The sequence below is a fragment of the Hemicordylus capensis genome, chromosome 5 (assembly GCF_027244095.1).
Source record: "Hemicordylus capensis ecotype Gifberg chromosome 5, rHemCap1.1.pri, whole genome shotgun sequence".
In the NCBI taxonomy this organism is placed as follows: domain Eukaryota; kingdom Metazoa; phylum Chordata; class Lepidosauria; order Squamata; family Cordylidae; genus Hemicordylus; species Hemicordylus capensis.
This window is the reverse complement of record NC_069661.1, coordinates 224422634-224444583: the sequence shown is the minus strand read 5'-3', so window position 1 is coordinate 224444583 and position 21950 is coordinate 224422634. Positions and strand designations below refer to the sequence as shown.

At 43.7% G+C, this 21950-nt stretch overlaps 1 protein-coding gene across 8 annotated transcripts in view; it reads left to right on the top strand.

Annotated features, from left to right (window-relative positions):
• RFX4 (regulatory factor X4) overlaps positions 1-21950 on the top strand; it is a 119065-nt gene that overhangs the window by 79710 nt on the left and 17405 nt on the right. For all 8 annotated transcript variants that reach the window (XM_053252070.1, XM_053252071.1, XM_053252069.1 and 5 more), the window contains 6 exons: positions 649-749; positions 2285-2343; positions 3733-3877; positions 6833-6927; positions 9854-9971; positions 19858-19977. In XM_053252070.1, coding sequence (XP_053108045.1) covers positions 649-749; positions 2285-2343; positions 3733-3877; positions 6833-6927; positions 9854-9971; positions 19858-19977 — 638 coding nt within the window. The remainder of the gene's footprint in view (positions 1-648; positions 750-2284; positions 2344-3732; positions 3878-6832; positions 6928-9853; positions 9972-19857; positions 19978-21950) is intronic.

Genomic DNA, 21950 nt, shown 5'->3' with positions numbered 1-21950 from the left:
ACAAAGCTTAAACACAGAGGCTGTGTTCACACAAAGCCAACCAAGTCTTAGGTTGGCATTATGGGAACAAGCCCTGAATAGCATGGGGCTCATGCCTTGCTTCCTTCCCTTGCCTCCGGCCAGTGGCAGCCCAAGACGTCAGTGTGCCAGAGGCAGGGCACAGAATCTAACCAATGTCTAGCACTTTAACCAGGATTATAACTTCATAGAATTTTCACCTTGCTGAACTGTGTCTGATTTCCTGTCTATCCTTAATGGCACATTTTAAGCAGTATATACGTGGTGATTTAGTTCAGCATTCGATGCTGATTCTCTTGTGTGTGTTTTAAATGTGCTATGCTATACATTTTTACTCAGTGCCATCCTATCCATTTTTACTCAGAAGTAGTCCTGTTGTGTTCAGTGGGGCTTACTTCCAGGGAAGAGTGGAAGAATTGAAGTCTGGGTGTACATTTCAGCTTCCAAATGTAACTTATATGAAGGCACCCTTTTGTTTAAAGGACAAACAAACAAAACCTTAAAGGTTCAAGTAGAGGCGAAGGGTGTGAGAAGTAAATGTTGATTTGACAAGCTTGCAGCAGGCATGAATGCAACTAAAGAGAATGCAACTAAAGAATACAACTTCTAAAGTGATGCTTTCCCTTCCAGTTTGACACAGGTTATCCGCAAATTTGCCAAACAACTGGATGAGTGGCTAAAAGTAGCTCTCCACGACTTGCCAGAGAATCTACGTAATATCAAGTTTGAGCGTACGTATTGTATAGTCTCTTCTGACTGGAAAAGTTATATTGACTTTTCTGTTAGCTGTATTGGGGTCAAATTTAGGAAATATTCATCCACATATTGTCACTGTTATGCTTTCTCCTGCCCCCGCATCCTTCGATGTCAGTCATAATGCTATCCACTATAATACAAATGCCCATATATATTGGATTTAGCACTGGTCAGAATTAATTGATAATTCTTTTGATTATGTGGACCAAGCTGAAATTCTGTTCACTGATGGCCAGGACTTAATTTGAGTGAGCGTAAATGATTAAACAACTCTCTAGACTGTGGACTGTTTAAATACAGCTTGAGGCCTTTGCTCAGAAAAGGTGTCAGAGTTAAAAACGAAGGTGATCAAATTACCCTGTCTCCACAGGAAAGGGCACGGCACTCTTTCAAGCATGCTTTGTAGATGCCTGCAGTGGACATCTCCTATTGATAAAGCCTGCTTTATTTCATGGCTTCCAATTCTTCTCCTTTCATAAGTGCTAAATTCCACATCACAAAGTTAAAAAAAAAAGAGGAAGATGAAAAGGGGAGGGGAAACTCATTTAGGAGGAGGATTATGCACTGATTAGTATGAAACATTAAAAGCACCTTTGAGTAGACTCTAAACATAAAAGGCTCAGCAATATTTTTAATTTAATAATTTATTCAGATGTTATTTCTCTCAAAATAAATTAGTTTGGCAATTTACTTTGGGAAAAAGCAGAACTGCTCCCATAAAGAATAATTTGGACCTGTTTTCCTTTCCATTTGGTCAGATCATTCACTACTGAGAATATGCAATAGCAAAAGTTTGTGATACTAGGACAATACATTTTTAATAGATCAATGCTGTTCAGTATAATATGAAATACTCTGACATGATTAAGTCCATCTACATAACTTTGGATCTGTCAAGGTCATAAATATTAACAAATGTTATTACTGGTATTTTGCTTAAAGGTATATGGAATAGTAGTAGGTCAATTACATTATAAGAATTTATTCTTGGCAATCTGACAATACACATGTTAATTTACATATTAAGTGAATGCATACTAGCTGGAGTGTATTTTACTGTATGAATTATTTCATTAATCAATTATAGATTCTTAGTATCACAGCTGATTGTCCTTGCATAAATGGGACCATAGATTTAATATTATGTATGTTATAGTCATGGGCCCAAACAAAAAAATGTTAGTAGACTTAAGTCCCATTGAACTCAACAAGGTAAGCAAGTCACAGCTTGATCTTGACTAAGACAGAATTTCCAAAAACAGACTCCTTATTTAAAGATCAAAAATTACACACACATTCTCATAGAAAAGATGTGTGTAATTACTCACATGATCATCCAGCTGGAAACGTGTTAGTGTCCTGATAAGAAGTCATTTTTTTGGAAACTAAAATTTATCAATATTTGTATCATATATGGTGCATACATTCATTACCAAAACAGATGCTACATGTTGTTTGTTACCAGAATAATCTAGTTACCTTACTACATAAATATCTCCTTCCTTGGCAGTTTCTAGAAGGTTTTCACAAATTCTTCGGAGGCAGACATCCTTAAATCATCTTTGCCAGGTATATTGCCTATCTTCTTACAAGTTTGTTCTGTCTCACTTAATATTTTATTTGATACTTTCACAGATGCATATAAGTATAGGTATAGATGGTCGGTTGTGCCCACGTGCAACTCTTTGTATGTAATTTAAATGTTGGATAACTAAATTGGATGGATCATATATGTTAATTTAAAAGGGCATTCAGGCTTTACGGTGTTCCCTGTTAACCCCAAAGCAGGAAAAGTGCACAGAACTTTCTATAAAAGAGCTTTTGTGGGGATTCCCCGCTCTTTGGTTGGAGTCTCATTCCACAGATTAAGCTACAGTGTCCTGTCAGATTACTGGGTACCTGTATGGAGATCTGGACATGTTGTTTTATGCATATGACTGGGAACAGCATGCTTGTTTTTTGATCAGTGAATAACAGCTGGATCCTCTTCCATGTGGATTGGAATTGTGTGCAGGAGTGGGGGTTAACTCTCTGCCATGCCCTGCAGCGCCCTCCCCCCCCTCTTTTTTTGCCCTGGAAATAAAGCTTCAGTTGGCGCCAGTTGGAGCTTTTTTCAAATATCAGCTTCAGTGGGGTCCTGATTTGGATTGGGCAAATGGCAGGTTAATTCCCCAGGCCTGGGGAAAGTTCATTCCCCAGTCCTGATCCAGCTGCTATTTCCTGAATAAAAAACAAGCAAACACTCTAGCCCTGACTGCATGCTTAACATCGAGGTGGAGTGCACATTTAGCTGTTCGGGGCTTCCCCCTAAGATGGGTCTCTTGGGAGAAGGGAGAAGCCAGCTTGGTCTCCTAGGAAGAGCAAAAAAGGGTGTGGTCCCTGCAAGCTCCCAAAGCCTCCAGATTCAACATCCTTTCTGCTGGTTCACCAGCTCCTCTTGCAAGCCTATGCCCGAACTGCTTGAGTGCAGACAGATCCCTGCCTGTTCTCCCATGATTTGAGCACACCTGTTGCATCAGAAGTAAAGGATCAGCTTTCAGTTTATTTGAAGGGGTAGGTGAACAGACAGAGAAGCCCCTGCATACACAGATGGAGGGGAATGATTCAGTAGTAGTAGTAGTAGTAGTAAGTTTGTTATGATCATAGACCAGGAATGGTCAGACTGATATGTTTTGTTTCTTAAAATGATGTGAGCAAAGAAAAATCACTTTCTTTTCAAACAAGAACTGCTGTTGAACAAACACAGAGAGAGAACAGTTAGGTTAGGCCCTTCAGTGGGGTCTGTAATTTGTGGAGACTGAAGATTCAGGCATTAATGTTGTGACCTGTGACTCTTCCAGAGTAGAACCAAGGGGGAAATCAACTTAGTAAGACTCACCCAGGAAGCGTATAAAGGGATAAAGTCTATTTTAAAGCTAATAAACCATTAGCTAATGTGTAATTTGGACTGGATTATAGGCATCAAGAACTGTGATCCACAGTGCAGACATTACGTTCCAAATGCTGGAAGACTGGAGGAATGTGGACCTTAACAGCATTACCAAACAGACGCTATACACTATGGAAGACTCACGGGAAGAACACAGAAAACTCATCATACAGTGTAAGAATATAGAGTCCACAGTTATGAGAGAGGAAGCTCTGGACTCATGGCAAAATGTAGAGTGTGCTCAGCAGGACTCCTCCCCGCACCCTAATCCCTTTGATTAAAAGTTGAAAAGACACTGCATGATCTGCAGGGGGGGGGGACTGTGGAGAAGAGGGACAGCTGCTTAACCCTTTCTTGTCTTGCCATTTCTTGCTCAAAATTGTCCCTGCCACTAAAGCTGCTTTCCCACCTGCAGGGAGAGAACAGGCAGGAGGAAAACATTTACATACAAGTGCCTAAAGCACTTTCAGTACTTCTGTTTTTATATGTGTGACAATTAGCTAGAATTGCACTGTTTTAATACCATGAGAGAGATTCAGATGTGCTTGTAAGTGTTCCATTAAAAACACCCTTAGGCTTGTTTTCTCAGCTGTATCACCAAAATCTCCGATTTGAGCTAACTCTAGTTACACTTTTAAAAAAGGTACTATTTACATGTGTGGTTGTACCAGTATATGTATTTTAATGTATATCCTACTGAACACCAATCAAACTTTAGGAGTTGGGAAACACTTTTTATGAACAAGCTAGTTTCCAATATGTTCTTGTTGGAATAAAGTCTGAATTGGTGAACATCCATTGTTTGGGCAAAGCGAACATGTAGCGCTGTGCATCACAGTAACAAATGGTTTTCTGAAACCTTGGGATTTTACTATTATTTCACATGGCAAGCAGCTTCTAGGACAATGTTTGTTCTAGTAATATGACACTTAGTCACTCCTGCAGTATAGGCAAGTTGGAGCAAGGCAACTGAGACTGAAGACCATGAGAGAAAATTAGGAGATATAAAGAGTGAGAAAGGTTTCTCCTTCAGGTCACTGGAGATCTTAATCTATAGCTTTGTTGTGTACCCTTAACAAATATGAAGAGCAATTCCTTTTTACATCTGACATCCTCTTTGCAATTTGAAAATAATAAAGAGCATGGTCCCGCTTATAATCCTTTTCTATCTTAAACACTAACCAGATCTTTCATTCTTTTTCTTCATATTTTATCATATTCATGTGACTTCCTCCCATTTTCCAGCTTTAATTACACAGCATCTTTCAAATATCTGTTGAGCCAAACAATAAAATAATGTAATGCTCCCTCATAAGGACCATTTCCAGTTAACTAAATCAAAGTACAATGTGAGATGATCAGACATACAGGTGGCCCTCGTTATCAGCGGTCCTGGCAACTGCAATTTAGTGTATCTGTGGTCAGGCAACATAGACCCAAACTCATTATCCATGGTTTTTAAAATAGGCAAAATTCGCCTATCCGTGGTTCCCGGATGACCGGAAATTACTTCTGATGTCATTTCCAGCTACCATTTTGGAACACAAAGCCATTTTGTGGCTCTTAAAAAAAATTCCCCAAGAATTTTTGAAAAAATTCTCAATAATTGGGGAGATTTTCAGGTTGGGGGGGGCTTTCTCGAGCACTGGAGAGCAAGGTACTGTGCCTTATTCCCTTTATTTCTGCTTTTTTTCAACTTTTAGGCTCCAGGGACTTAAACCCCCCCCCCATTTCTATAGACTGAAGTTCTCTTTACTAGCAGTTTCATTATCCACGACCATAGGCTGGAACTATAGGCTGGAATCCACAGCTATAGGCCCCATGAATAACGAGGGCCACCTGTATGCCATAGTTTTTTCAAGAAGTGCAATTATTTTGTTGGAATGTGCTTTTGATTGATTTTGCAGCTGATTCAGTAAGTTTATATGTGTTTTAATAATGTTTTCTGTTTGTGCTGCATTTTAAATGGGATGTTGTTCTTTGTTGTGAGCCCCTTTGAGTGATGGGGAAAAGTGACCTAAAATGGTTAAGTAATTATGTTTGAAGTTTACTTCTGTATGTCTGAAAGAGGACCCAGTGATATAGAGTATGTCTAGAAATTCCTTTGAAGTCATTGAGGCTCTTCTCACAATCAATGAGAATAGCCTCTAGGGGGTTTGCAAGGAGAGTGGGCTAAGCCTTGCAGACAAGCAGACAGTCTGTTCTGGGCGGCCACAGCAGCTGCCCACACGACTGCTGGCTCCATGACGGAGCCGGTGGGGGGTGGGAGGATCGGGGGCCACGCAACCCCTGGAAGCTCCAGTATGCCCTGCGCGAGCATGCAGGGCATACTGGAGAGACCCTCGAGCCGGGAGGCTGCTTTTAAGCCTCCTGGCTGGGGGTCTACTCATGAGTAGCCGCACCGCAGAGCCATGTCGTGGCTACTCACGATTTTGAAAACCAGGTTTGCGGAGCGCTCGCTCCTTAAACCCGGTTTAAGGGGAGGGGTAGTTAGGTGGGTTAACCTCCTGGAAGCCACCAGGCTCGCCTAGCCCGATTTCGCCTGATCGTCAGAATAGCCTCAACAACTATGACACTACTATAAGTTTTCTAGGTTAACGTTTGCCTTTTAGTAATGACAAACAAATGTTTCCAGAAGCTGTTATGGCATGTATTTATAGAGTTTCCTGATGGGAAGGCCTTCAACATCTCTGATCCTTTCTGAATTTAAATAGCATCCTTATGCATTTCTAAATCACTTTCATGATGACCTTTTTGTCAAAAGGGTCAGAGCCTAGCTTAGCACTCGGAAGTATGACCATCATAGGTGGGTCTGTGATTTACTTATTGGCAGACACTGCTGAAAATATAATCCAAAATTGGGTTTTAAATGATGAGTCCAGTTTGTATTCTACTAAAAAACACTCCAATTGATTTCAGTGGGATTGAGGGAGGGATGGAGGGTAAATGATTTTAGCTTCTCCATCACTTAATAGAGCATATATTATTATAGATGAGCAACTTGTGCAAAGCGGTTTGGAAAAGTAGTCGAGCATTAGTAATTGGCATGGGGTGGGTTTCCCACCCCTTTTGCTTCAGCAAGGACTACTGTAACTAATTATTTGGGTTGTTGGGGTTTTATTTTGCTAGTATATCAGGAGTTTGACCACCTTCTAGAAGAGCAATCGCCAATTGAATCATATGTGGAATGGCTGGATTCCATGGTGGACAGATGCGTTGTGAAGGTCAGTAAAGAAAAGCTAGAATGCGGAGGGTGGGGGTGGGTAGCCACGTGCAGCGTTTGAAAAGGTTCAAAGTGTGGAGTTCTTTGTCCAGTGTGGTTAACTCCACTTTGAGAGAACTGGAGCGGAGGACAGGGTTTCAAAACATGTCCCACATTTGAGGAAAGGTTCAATAAAACAGCTAGTAGCTGCAGGTGGGGGGAGTGAGAAAGTTGTGCCTGTGGGAGGCTCCTTTTTTTTGGTTGGAGAGCAACAGTGGCATGTCTGTGTCTTCTCCCTGAAGCCCCAAATTGCTTGTTCGGAGCGTTGTTACGTACTCAAGCCTTTTACAGCTCTTTTACACGATGATTTATGTATTTTATTATGTTTGTATCCCACTTTTATCTCATGGCCTCAGAGCAACTTACAGCAGTTTGTCTAAATGCTGTTGCTGACTGACATGCAGTTGATTCTGAACAACCTGTGCAGCTGTGGGCATCTAAAGCAACCCCCTTGGTGTTACATTATACCCCTCTTGTGCTAATACTTAAAATTGTGAAAATGCAATTTTGTTGCAGAAATCTTTTGTAAGTTACTTTTGGGAGCCTTTTGTGGCTCTAAAGCAGGATGGAAGCCTTCAAATGAATAAACAAGTGGGGCCAAATGAAATAAAAATGGCATTGTAGACCCATAAAATCTGCTTGTAAAAAAACACACCCATACTATGCCATATATAACCAGTCCTTCCCAAAAGCTTTCCAAAGGACAGTGCTTTCAGAAAGTTTCTAAGCACTATTCTTCAGATAGCTGCTGGGAGGAGGGACTGGTGATGTATGGCTGGTGTTGGAATTATTTATACCCAAGACTCCCTGTTAGCCTTGCCTGGCCAGAGTTTAGCTGTGGGGCTCAGGTTATGGGACTGGTTACCTGCTAGATGGTTATTAGTGCTTCAGACTGGGACAGTTTGGGTGGGGTTCAGAATCCAGTCTCAGGTTTGGTAGTGATGGAATGTTTAAGGTGAGATGGTTTGGGGGTAGCAAGCATGAATTGTCCCTTTTGCTAAGCAGAGTCTACTCTGGTTGCATTTGAATGGAAGGCCACATGTCAGCATTGTAAGATATTCCCCTTAGGGGATGGGGCCGCTCTGGGAAGAGCATCTGTATACTTGCATGCAGAAGGCTCCAACTTTCCTCCCTGGCATCCTGGGAGAGACTCCTGCCTGCAACGTTGGAGAACCTTGGCAACCACTGCCAGTCTGTGTAGACAATACTGGGTTAGATGGACCAATGACCTGACTCGGTATATGGCAGCTGCCTATGTTCCTAAATTTACTCTCTTCCTACTGATGGCATACTAATTTTGCTGAGCAAAATATAGTGATAATCTTACCACAAAAATAACACACGTATCCACATTTTAAGAAGTGCTGTGAAACACCAATCATTCTTTGGTATTTAATACATAGATATACAGTAGTTCAGCCAATAAAAGTTCTCAGCAAAATAAATTTGTAGCAGTATACTTCAAATTAACCACTGTTTATTTTCATCCTCCTAATTTTCACTCCTTGTCACCTTGTTATATTAGTGTGTTTATTTTGGAATGTGCCTCTTGCTTGCCATTAAAACTCACTATATAAGATCTGAGCAATTCATTTGTAACAAATAATTCCATTAGTCAGATTTCCCCTGCCAATTATGAGTATCTGAGAATGCAAGTTTAAGTTTTCCTTCTGCTTAAATAGAATGAGCAAATGGGGGGGGGAGAAAAACAACCAAAGTTTATGAGTTTAATATTTGTAAATTATAGAATATAAATGTTGTTGAAAAACAAATTTATACTAATAATTGCATTGCATGTACAGTGCATGCAAATAATGAAAAAGATGATACATCATCAATTGTTTGAAGAGTATCATTAAGGAGTTTTGGGCTCCAAGCACTGAAATTTCTGATCTGCACCCTACCTTAGCTATATTAAAACAGTGAAATGTCTATCTTAAATTAACTTGTTTTTACTAATGTTTGAAGTCCCTCTTTATTTTTGGAATCCCCCTTCTATTACCTGCATTAGCTCTTTTGGCCCTTTTATGCCTAAGAATAAGAAATGGCAGAGTCAGGCCACAGAGTATAGGTTATATCCCCCACGCCCACCACCCTAGCCTTGCATGGTGAGCTTTTTTCTGTTCCTTCTATGGGACCTTGACATGAATGGATTATGAAAAGCTGCAGCAAGTCAGAACTAGATAGATGAATCAATGTCCTGAATCTGAATCCATGTGAGGCAGCTCTCTATATTCTTGCACTGGACTCAGTCAAGCATGCAAAGTCCCACTAAAATCACAGAACTGTTGTCGGTTTCAGTGGGAGTTAAGCATTCCCTGGATTGCACCAAGGTGCTAAAACATTTAAAAACAAACAAAAAAGCCAGCTTGCTGAAGGATCCCTTTCAGCCAAAAGGTCTGAGATGAGTTTGGGGATGGTTAATGGTTGCTGGTGTCATAAATACCATGAAGTAGGTGGCCAACCAGAACTACCTGTTGAACTACAACTCCCATCATCACCAGCTGCAATGAACTGTAGTCCAACAACAGCTAGAGCGCCTCAGGTTGACTGCCCTCAAGTAGGAGAAACGCTCCTAGGAAGAAAGGGTATTTGTGGAGCACCCTTCCATTTAGTGCTTCTGCTCTCCCAAGCACATTCTGCCTTCTACTTCCTCTCAAAATCTTTCTTACCCATACCAACGAAGCAGTTCAGGAGGAAGTAGAACTTGCAGCCATGTGGGACATTATGATTTTAAAATGTATCCTTCTTTATTAATATTCACATACTCTAATTCTAATTAGATTTACTTTTCCACTCAAGAAGGACATAAGCAATGTGATCCTTTTGCTGGGGAGGTATTACAGTGAACATGCATCTGTATCACATCCATTTCTTTTTATTGGCAGGTAGCTGCTAAGAGACAAGGCTCTTTGAAGAAAGTAGCTCAGCAGTTTCTCTTGATGTGGTCCTGTTTTGGAACACGAGTTATTCGGGATATGACTTTGCACAGCGCCCCCAGCTTTGGTACTTTATCTTTATATCTAGATATGATGGGAGAAGTCATTTAGATCCATAGCAGAGGCCATATTGATAGTAGACAATTAACATGGTTTTCCTTTTAAAAAAAAAACCACACACACAGCTAGGTAAGGGGTTTTCAACACACATTCTCTTCAGGAATTTTTTTTTTTTAAACTGCTCTTTCTGAACTTTCCTGAGCAGAAGAATATTTGAATTTTTTTTTTTTTATAAAACTCACAAATTTTATACATATGTAAAAGATGGCAGTTGACATTTGATCTGTTAAAGTCATGGCTAGCCACTGAGGACTCAAAGGCCAAGTTGGCTAATGGCAGCCCACCATTTTTTAACTGTGATTGAGCTGGTTCCCCCACAAACTTCTTTCATGTTGCCATCAGGTTGTTTCTAGTCCGATGAATCTGACAGCTTTCAACAGCTGCACTTGCTGTTCTGCCAACAAGGACAAAGAGAACAAATGAGCAAGAAATGTGTCTGCATCACTGCCCAGTGTTTCCATCACCTTCTGGTAGCTGGCTGTGACAAGGTCTACTGGGGGTAAAAGTAGCCTTTTCTATCTAGCCATTTATGGGAGGAAGGAAATATTGCTGGAAATGTGAGATGGGAGTTCCAAGAAGGAGGGAACATGCCCATGTACACAGCAGCAGCCAGGAAACCTGTACTCTGTCAGGATATGTTGGCCAGCACTGCAGCACAGTTGAGGAGGGAGAATTCCCATCCTTACCAGAAACAAATGGGAGGTGGTGAAGACAGGGTGCCCTTCAGCCAGCAGCACTGGAAAGCACATGGTTGCCGACTGGCTAGCTGCCTCCTGCATGGGCACAAGCTGCTGATGTCAGCAAAGGAAGGCTAGCCAGTCGGCCAGGATCAAGGTGCTGACTAAGGCACCGTCTGCTTCAACTACCACCACCACTTCCCATCTGTTTCTGGTAAGGATAGGACATACATTTCTCACTCAGTTTGCCCTGGGCCAACAGTTCCTTCTACAGAACTGCTTCACTAGCTGCTGCTGTGAACACATCTTAATTCCTCAAGAAGGAGTGGCAGTAACTTTTCAGAGAGAAGGAGGGATTGAATACACCTTATGGGAGGGGAGAGGGAGGAGTGAAGACTGTTGGGTCTTGGCTCATGAAAGCTCCACTCACCTCCAGATTGGCCCTCTGGATTTGGACATGGGCGACTAGTTTCAAATGCTAGGTGAAGTATGGATGCTGGATGGCTGTAGGCAAGTAAGTATCTCTTAGCTTTCATTCACTCTCTGGAAAATGGGAATTAATAATGCACTGCCTACGGTAATTAGGAATGCAAACCACTTTGCACGTAATGCACTGTGGAAATGCTGAATAATTTAGTTGTATTGAGTTCATAAGATCGGAATGAGATGCACTGGTACCAGTTTCAGTCCTGTTCTAAGTGTACATGGAATCCACATTCATTGCCAAGAGAGTTATGCAGAAATGGATGAAAGCAGGTTCTATAGAGCAATTGAGGGCCAAGCCAGAACTCCCAAAATAGTTTTCTTTCTGAAAAAGAAGCCATGGGGATTTGGATCAGGGTTGTTGCAAGGAGGGGATCAGTGCCAGGCAAAGTAAAGGCACTTTATTTTAACCCTCCAGTGGCTGTGACCCAGATCTAAATCCATTATCTCCCAAGTTGCTATACTATTAGTTATGGAGGGAGAAACTTAGAGGAATATTTTGGTGCCCATAATAAGTTGCCACTTCTACAGCTAGTAGCAGTTTAAAGGGACCATTTAAGTCAAGGAATCAGTGCCGGGCAAAGGGTTAAAATCCTCCCCCATGCTACGGACCTGAAGCAAGCCCTACCCTTAACAGCTGCTTTATCAGCAAGAAAAAGGCCCTAGGAGTACCAGTCACAGAATTCCCACATCATGCCAGATTTCACTCTGGGCAACTAGCTACCAGGAATTATTGCTTAGAAATGCCCTGTGACAACCTTAGCAGAAATGGCCATGGTATTTGGTGCCTGAGGCAGAAAATCCAAATGGTGCACACACCCCATTTGTTGAAAATAATATAAATAAATGACAATTTTGCTATATTTTAATTCCATCCCAAAATCGATCCCTTGAAGCAGACCACCTCATCTTGCTCGGGGTCAACAAATTTTGGGTGGCCATGGTACACAAGTCAATATGTGTGGTCAACTAGGACCCCACCCCTCCCCAATTCAGTGCAATCCTGAGCATGTCAACTCAGAAGTAAACACTGTTTGCAGTGGGGCTTACTCCCAGGTAACTCTGCATAGGATTGCAGCCTTAATCCCTGGCCTTGTGCAGTGTCTGTACACCAAGTCAGGAACAATCTTCTGCCCATCTCCATCCCAGCTCCAAAGAAAAGTTTGGGGCTTGTTTTGGTAACAGCACCTGCACTATCAAGCACCAAAAAGGCCAACCTCAGCCTTCCTCTCCACCTTGGAGCTGGAGAAGTGGACATGGATCTTCCCCCGAGATGCATTATGTCCTCTGAAGCTCAACAACATTTTGGGAACATTCCACCCCCTACCAAGCTCCCAGCTGAGGAGAAAAACTGGTGCTCCTCTCCTCACCCTCACTAGCAGTCGATGACATGCACGCCATGATAAGGGTAATGAGCAGAAATGTGAAACCCTGACCTGGTCTATCTAATGGAAGGGCTGGCCCTGGACTTTGACACCCTGTATCTATCCTTCATATTGATGCAGTCTGGGGGAATGGGGGAGGGAATGGGGGGCGGGCGCAAGGCAAAACCCCAGTTTAACCTGATTTACAACTGGCCATATAAGAACACATTCCTGAAGTAAAAGTCCATCTTCCAGTGGAGTTAAATACCTTTAACTATTTTCACGTGACAAGATCTTGGATGACATAAATACTCCAGAAGATTTAGACCAAAAAATCTCACCATCCCATGAAAAACATGGATCTGGAAGTGATCCATTGTCATCATGAGAAATGGCATACTGTGCCTGCTCAGGGACCTCACAGATGGATTAACTAGCTCCTCACTGGTGCCCCTCCCTGCTGTGCACGTGCCTCGTGCGTTGCTTTTTTTGGCAGCCTGGTGCCATTTTGTCTCAGTTTCTTTTTGACCGCTGATGCGTTCAGACCTCTGGTTTGGTGCTCCTCAGAATTAGAAAAGAAAGTGTTACTTCGGACAGATTTTCTGACGTTAACTCGGACTGTGACCTTGACTATTCTCCCTCATTCTCCCTTTGGACTTCGTTCTCACAAATTTGAACTTTTGTTACTTTGGCTTCGGACTGTAAGTTGATTATTCTTCGGACTTTGATTTGGATTTGATGACTGCCTTCCACAGCTTTGCCGATGAAAGAGTCATGGCTGAGCGGAACAAAACAACATTTAAGCATTGCTCTGAGTGCCGGGCTAAACTCCTCTTAACTGGCAAGCATGAACTCTGTTTACTCTGTTTGGGAGAGCAGCATGTGCCAGCCTCTTGTAGGATTTGCAGGTCCTTCTTGAAGCAAACGCTGAAAAACTGCTCTTTGAACCTCAGAGCTTCTCTCTACAGAGATGTGCTGCATCCGCTGACGCCGAGGCCAGAATCGACATCGAACTCGGTGTCGACGTCAACATTGATGGGCCAACTTTCGATGTCTGCCCCGGGGTCTGTGTGCGCACAGTCTAAAACCCTGCGGGATAATCTCGAAGAGATTGTCTTCAAGAAGCCCAAGTCTTCGGACCATGGGCATAACAAGCATAAATGACACCGTGTGTCCTCCAACAGTGACTCACCGGCTCCAAAATAGCATAAGTCGAAGTCAGATTGTCCTTCGAGATCGAGGACCCCTTTGACATCGACCATTCAGTATTGACCGTCGATGCCATCGGCAACACTGTCGAAGCCTCCGCCTTCAGATACAGGGACTGCCTTTCTTGTGCCTCTTTCTATGCTGACATGTTCCCTACTGCTGACCTTCCCGTTGATATCGACTATGACCACTGTCTCTGCCTCAATGTCAACACTGTTGTCCTCGGCCCTGACTACTTCGGTTTTCCCCTCAACCTCTTCCGTGTCAATGGTCGATACTGACGTGGACATTCTGCACAATGTTACCCTGTCTTCCCCAATGGCTGCAGTGCTCCCACGCCAGCATAAACCGCTCTCACGCTCGCCTGCAAAAACTCCCCTGCGATCATCTCTCATGCTCTTCGATACTGCAGATAAGGCACTGTTGGATGATGGGACTGCTAAGTTGCTGCTGAGTGCTCTGGACTCCACCACCAGCATGCCTTCCAGCGCCACGTTTCAGGGCTTCCTCACACTGGGCCTTGATACTGAACCCAGTGTTGAGGACAAGGCCCCGCCCCGAAGACCCCCTTCAGCATCTCTGTTTCAGATTGGGACCAGTTCTTCCACCTTTACACTGCCGGTGTCTATACCAACCACCTCTGCTCCACCCTTGAAGCCAATGCTTCCCTTTGTGCCGCCTCCTTTGGTGCCTCCAAAGGACCCCCTTCATGCCTGTTGGTTAAGGCACACTATTTCTCCTCCGCTCAACTGGATTGGGCAGAGTTCCAGTTGTGGAAAACTCAGCACATGCTGCAAGGCCAGTGGCCATGTCAACCTGCGCTACCTGTACCTAAGCCTCTGGCACAGTCACAGCCTAAGCCACCGGTTCCACCTGTATTCATGACCCAGTGTGTTCAAACAACACTTCTGAGTCTTGACACCATCACATTTCCAACAGAACTGCTTCCTCAGCAACCAGTTGCTCCTGTTGGGCCAATTTTGGACCTCCCTGCGCCTCCTCCTGTGGTCCCACCTACTCCTGTTGAGCCTGTGGAGTCTTCTGGGGAGGATTCATATGATTCTTCTGAATCTTCAGACATGGACTCGGATTGCAATGGTTACAGACCGAGACATCCATCCGACCTGCCTTCGGATGTGCCCCCAAGATCTTCCACTTTTCCTAATGAGGAGTTGAAAAATGATTCAACACGTGGCAGAGATGCTGGAGCTTGAGGTGAAACTGTCTACAAAATGTTGGTGTCTGTTCAATCCGCGCAACCTATTGCATTGCCTATGTTGCTGGCCATAACCAAGGCAGCTAAGATTTCATGGGACGTTTTGCAAACACTGACCCACGTCAAAACGTCTTGAGGCACTGTATCGAGTGCAAGAGGAAGACAACCTCTACTTGCTCAAGCACCCAATACCTAATTCCTTAGTAATTGACTGTCCCTCGTCCAAACTGGGCCACCATCATGCTACCCCCTCTGATAAGGAGGGTAGAAAATTTGATGTCTTTGGGCGTCGTGTTTACTCCACTGCTAGTCTCTCCATTCGCATTACAAATTACATGGCCTATATGGCCCGCTATAACTATGTCCTGTGGGACTCGTTCCATAACAAACTGGCCTCTTCTACTTCAGAGGATGTCATTAAGAACCTCTATAACATGCTCTCAAAGTGCGCTGATTTCATTCATCAGCAGCTGAGCACGTTTAAGCATGTGATTGAAACCGAATCTAGAACTATGACAACTATTTATTTTATTTTTATTTATTTTATTTTTGCATTTATATACCGCCTTTCGTTAAGACAACCCCAAGGCAGAGAAACTACTGTTTCTCTTCACCTCCACAGCTCTTAACCCTGACATGAAAGACTGAATTGAAAATCTTCCATTCAACAGAAAAAGGTCTTTTCAGCGAGTCTACTGACTCAACTATGGAGACTCTTAAGAAGTTGAAATTTACCACTAAGAGCTTTTCAGCAACAGCCTCATCTTTGCAGGGCTCTTCCCAATACAGGACATATAACCGCCAACACGGTTTTAAATATCAGGACGGAAGGGACTATCGTAAGCCTTTTAAGCCCTACCATAAGAAGGGTTACCATGAACGTAACAAAAACCAAGATCCTCATCCCACCAAGGACAGCTCCAAGCAGTCTCTGTGATCCTGGAGACTGTCCACCGCTTGCACCATCATTGCCGGCCGAAGCCTTTAACATTCTTCCACTGACTGTTTGTGGCATACCCTCGATTTCAACTCATTTGCCACCCAACAACATCAGTCTAGCCAGTCATGGCTCGGCGTGGCACACCATAATATTGGACCAGTGGGTCCTCCGAATTATCAACTCTGGCTATGCAATCAGGTTCATAGCTTTGCCGCATTTTGAGGGCGTCAAGTCCACCCCTCCAACACTGGCCCTGTGGAAAGAAGTGCGCACCTTGTTGGAGAAGGGTGCAATAGTTCCGGTGTGGTGGACAGATCATCGGCAAGGTTTTTACTCCTGATACTTCCTCGTCCCCAGGAAGGACGGGGGAATCTCTACAACCTGAACCGCTATGTGGACACGCGAAAATTCCACATGACAATGTTGCAGGGAGTTCTTCCACTCCTGGCCAACGAGGAGTGGCTTGCGACATTAGATCTCAGAGACTCATATTTCCACATAGCAATCCAGAGCAATCACTGTAAGTTCCTCAGGTTTGCTGTAGGAGGTGTAGCATTCCAATACAGGGTGCTACCCTTTGGGTTATCCATGGCACCCAGAGTATTTACAAAATGTATGTCAATGATCATCACCTATTTGAGGACTCGGGTAGTCACTATTTTCCTGTACCTCAACAACTGTCTTCTTATGCACAGTGACAAAGTCCAGTTGCAATCCCATATCCACCTCACCCTTTGTCTCCTCCACGACTTGGGGATCCAAGTCAACAGAGCCAAATCCAAGCTGCAGCCCATTCGATCGATAGACTTTATTGGTGCCCAGTTGGACACTCAAATGAAGAGGGCCTACCTCCCTCTGGACAGGTTTCAGCAGATTTGCATTCTCATCAGCCACTTCAAGCACAATGTTCGCCAACGTGCGAACCGTGTCCAGAGACTTCTCGGCCTCATGCAAATCCAGAGTTCTCTACACCCGGTTGCGGTTGCAAACTCTCCAGCTGTGGCATCTCCAGGTCTTCTGACCTAGTGTCGACAGCCAAAGGCTGCTACTAGACATTCCTTCATGGGTCTTGAAATCCTTGACTTGGTGGAAGGTCAGGGAAAATCTTTGCAGCGGCATTCCATTCATTGCGCCAACTCCGTCATTCTGTGTCACCTCTGACGCGTCTCTTGTGGACTGGGGAGCCCATTGCGGTGATCACCGCATGAAAGGTCTTTGGATGGTGCAGCAATGCCACATGCACATCATTTTTTTGGAGCTGATGGCTGCTTACATGGCTCTCAAATCCTTTGCCCCCTTACTTCAGAACTTGGTTGTGCAGTTACTGATGGACAATTCTACGGCAATCACGTATGTGAATTGTCAAGGGGGCACAGTATCCCGATCAATCTGCGCCCTAATTTCCCAACCCTGGACTTGGTGCATATCCAGGGGCATCCTTGTGATGGCTCTACACATCAAAGGGCTTCAGAACGTCTTGGCTGATGATCTCAGCAGAACCTTCAAAGGTCAACAGCATCACAAATTGGAGCTGAAGCATGCCTGCCTAGACCATCTGACACGAATGTGGGGCCTGTCTCATCTAGACCTGTTCGCTTCAGTGACAAACAAGAAATTTCCACAATATTGTTCCAGAGCAGGCATTGGACATGCCTCCCTAGGGGATGCTTTTCAAAATCATTGGAGAGGGAACCTGCTCTACTTGTTTCCACCCCTACCCTTGCTGCACAGGGTGGTTGGCAAGCTGATCTGCGACAATATGCAAGCCATCTTGATAGCACCATGGTGGTCACGCCAGACTTCGTTTGCATCGCTACTCAGACTGATGAACGGCAACTTCTTTCACCTCTCTCTGGTTCCGGACTTGCTGTCAAGGGATGTAGGAAAAATCCTGTACGCATCTCTACGAACCTTGCAGCTCATGGCCTGGAGGGTCGGTTATTGAAGAGTATTCTTCTGAACTCCAGGAGAGCCTCAACTCGCAAGAGCTACATGAGCAAATGGAAGCGCTTCACGGTGTGTGCTAAGGACCATGGCTTCCATCCTCTAAAAGCCTCTCCCACTCAAGAGCCCCTGGTGGTGCAGTGGTAAAACTGCCGCCCTGTAACCAGAAGGTTGCAAGTTCGATCCTGACCAGGGGCTCAGGGTTGACTCAGCCTTCCATCCTTCCTAGGTTGGTGAAATGAGTACCCAGAATGTTGGGGGCAATATGCTAAATAATTGTAAACCGCTTAGAGAGCTCCGGCTATAGAGCGGTATATAAATGTAAGTGCTATTGCTATTGCTATGTCCTCCTGTACCTCACCAGCCTGAAGGAAGCTGGCCTTGTCCCTCAGGATATACCTGGCCACTATTTCTTCTAAACATGCTGGCTGGTAAGGACGCTCTGTATTCTCGCACCCCTTGTGCAAGACATTTTTGCTGGGTATCAATAACCTTTACCCCCTGTTCGTGCTCCTACAGAACAGTGGAGTCTTTCCCTGGTCCTCACCTCCTTGATAGAAGCTCCCTTTGAGCCACTGCATGAAGCCAGTCTCTGTTACTTAATGCTCAAAACTGCCTTTTTAATAGTGATTACGACCGCTAGGCATGTAAGTGAACTGACTGCCTTGCATGCCAATGCGCCATTCATGCAATTTTATTCTAATAGGGTTGTGATGCATACTGACCCTGCTTTCCTGCCTAAGGTGGTCACGGACTTCCACTTGAATCAAAATATTGTCCTTCTCTCTTTTTTTCAAAATCCTGAGTCTCACCTGGACAAGGCTTTGCACTCCCTCGATGTCTGCCGCTGTCTCCTCTACAACATGAAGTGTACAGTGGATATTAGACGTACTAAGATGCTCTTCATCTTATTTAAGGGCAAGAATAAGGGTCTCTCTGTCACCAGACAGAGACTTGCCCACTGGTTGGTGGAGCTCATTTTCCTGGCATACAAGTTACAGGATCAGCAACCTCCAAAACTTGTCAAAGCGCACTTCACTAGAGCGTACGCTGCTTCTGCTGCGCACTTATCTAGCCTCCGTTTTAAGGACATCTGTGCTGCGGTCACCTGGTCTTCACACCTGCCTTTCATCAAACATTATGCTGTGGAGAGGCCAACTTTGGAAGAGAAGTGCTCAAACGGGTTCTACAATAGCGGGTGATATGGCTGCACCCTCCTCCAGGAGAAAAAGCTAGCTAGTCACCCATTTCTCATGATGGCAATGGATCACTTCCAGATAGACAGGTTTCTTAGCTGTAACTTATGATCTGGAGGTGATCCGTTGTCAGTCATGAGACCCATCCGTACCTCCCCGCTGCAGCATTTTTATCACAAGACTGACTTCCCTCCTTGATCACTGAATGGGTACGCTGTTATCAGACAGGTTTCCAAGAAACTGAGACAAAATGGTGCCCGGCTGCTGAAAAAAGCAACGCATGAGGCACGTGCACGGCAGGGAGGGGCGCCAGTGAGGAGCTAGTTAATCCATCCGTGAGATCCCCGCGCAGGCGCAGTAACCCATTTCACATGACTGACAACAGATCACTTCCAGATGTCTTTATTAACTCTGTCTCAAAATTCCACCTCAATCTAAAACTTGTCACTGCTATAAAGCTTATCCTCCTAACATGTTTTCTTAGAAATTGCAGCCCAGAGAGACAAGCAATTATGAACTAGAAATTCATTTTCGCTCTATAGATCCAGATGTGATGCAAAAAAACAAGTGAAACAAAATTCTACCTCCTGATCTCAACCATGTTTTCTTGGAAGTTAATCCACTTGATTGCAAAGGGACTTACTTCTATGTCAGTATGCTTAGGATCTCCATTTCTTTAGTATTTGGCATACTGTTAAGTGGCCAGTATACTTCAATTGCATGATTACACAGGGCCTATAGAATTATGAAAAATAGCACATATTCTGTTAATTGTTTTTGCTTAAATTATTATTTTTTTACCAGGATCATTTCACCTTATTCACCTGATGTTTGATGACTACGTATTGTACCTGTTAGAATCGCTCCATTGTCAGGAGAGAGCCAATGAGCTGATGAGGGCAATGAAAGGAGAAGGAGGAACAGGTAGGCTTCTTCTCTTGCAATTGCTTTAGGATTAATTAGTCTATCCAATCCATACTCACCAACAGCCACATCAGCTCTTGAATGGGAGATGGAGAGAGGGAAGCTGTGATGAACTAATATGTTCAACTGCATAATCAAAGGTATGAATCATAGAGGCCATGATGAAAACCCTTACCTTTATAAGCTTTCCACATTTGCTTAGTAATGTTTAAAAATACTTCCACATATGTTGGCCCGTTTGCATGTCAACATTAGCACACCAGCAGCATTCTTGTCCAGACCATCAACTACTATCATGTTGACATTCACATATGAGTGAGCCAGCATACATCTGTAGCCCACATCCTTTATAAATCAAGTCAAAATCTCTGAGAGTAATGAAGGAAAGACTGGGAGTGCAAGTGTGAGGTTGCAAAGAGCTGCTACTAGTGCTATTTCATATATATTTAGTATTGGCAGTGTGCTATGCACAGTACAAGTGTGGCATTTTTCCTTTTGTGTTTGACCTCTGTCAGAAGGAAAGGAATTCCAGAATATCAATTGCTGCTGCTTTCTGGTTGGTTACTTGCTGGTGCTAAAACAGAGTACTGCACACAAGCAAGGTTTGAAGCCAATAGTCTTGTTTTGCCCCACATTCATATACAAGAATTCTCACAGTCACAACAATCAGTTAAAGAATTAACCAGGATAAATAACTGGTTGTCTATCCTGGTTAAATGCATTTAACTACAGCAGTTTGACCAGGATTGCCTGGGAAATCTCACAACCAGCTCTGTGGGGCTCAACATGCCACAACATGCTTTTCCAATTTTCATAGGAACAGCATTGTATTGATTTTTCTGATTTTCACATTAGTGACCCCCCTCACACCACACACAAAAACTCCCCTTTCCATCAATGGCTTAGAATCTTTAACAATTGATCTTTAAGGTGATCCATGTTCCCTTACAAAATGCGCGGTAACCCCCATAGAAGAATTTTTCAGCTCCTCAAGGCACTCGACTCGTCTGTTATTTTCAGCACTTAGAGCACCCATTGCTCCGTTCCTTCTTGACTGCTGCAGTGTTCACCTCATGAAGTATTTGCTCCTTGATCAAACTCAGTTCCTGTGAGATATTATTGGTATACTTCTACCCTGGTGTTTGGAATTGGACAGTTTAACGATTCTCTTTTGGATCACGGTTAGGATTGGTACTAATGGACGGTTAAAAAAACTTTTTAAACATGTACTGCTTGTAGAGGGGACTCTTCCCTCCTCAGATAGTCACTATTGGTATTTAATTTGTTTTGGTGAAAATCATAATGTTAGAGCCTGCAAGATTTGTTTGTCATTCTCGAAACAAACAAGAAAAAGCAGGAAACTCTGACTTAAAGTGGCTTCATATGAAAATGCATCAAGACCTCCAACACTGATGCCACGGTCACTGCTGCGTTCAACTTTGACATCTTCGATGTCAGTTGACTCTCAGGATCAAGGTTGATGTCGGAGTGTTCACCAAGGGGAGAATCTCAGACCCACTGCTCAGAGAAAGAGTGTGTAGAGTCAATGTTTAAGAGGCCTGAAATTGTCAGCAAAGACGAGCATCACCGACATAATAAAAAATGAAAGCACCAAACCACTCGGGGGTCAAAGCACAGCTGTATCTCGACATTGACACCCAATCCAACATTGAGGGTCAGTCTTTATTCCATGTCTTCAAAATCAACTACCACACTGGCTACGGCACTGACAACAGGTTCAGGCAAATCTCCCCATACCCCCTCATCCTCTGCAGTTCAGGTCTTTCCAACGGATCTTCAAAGAACACAAGTATCCCCTCAAACATCAGTGTCATCATTGGTATTGGGTACAACTTCGACACCTACCCTGATATTGACCGCCACAACTAATAGTACACCACTTTCTATATCAGCAATTGCATTGACATTGACACCAACGTCAATGATCCTCATCCCATGTTCATCTCTTTCAG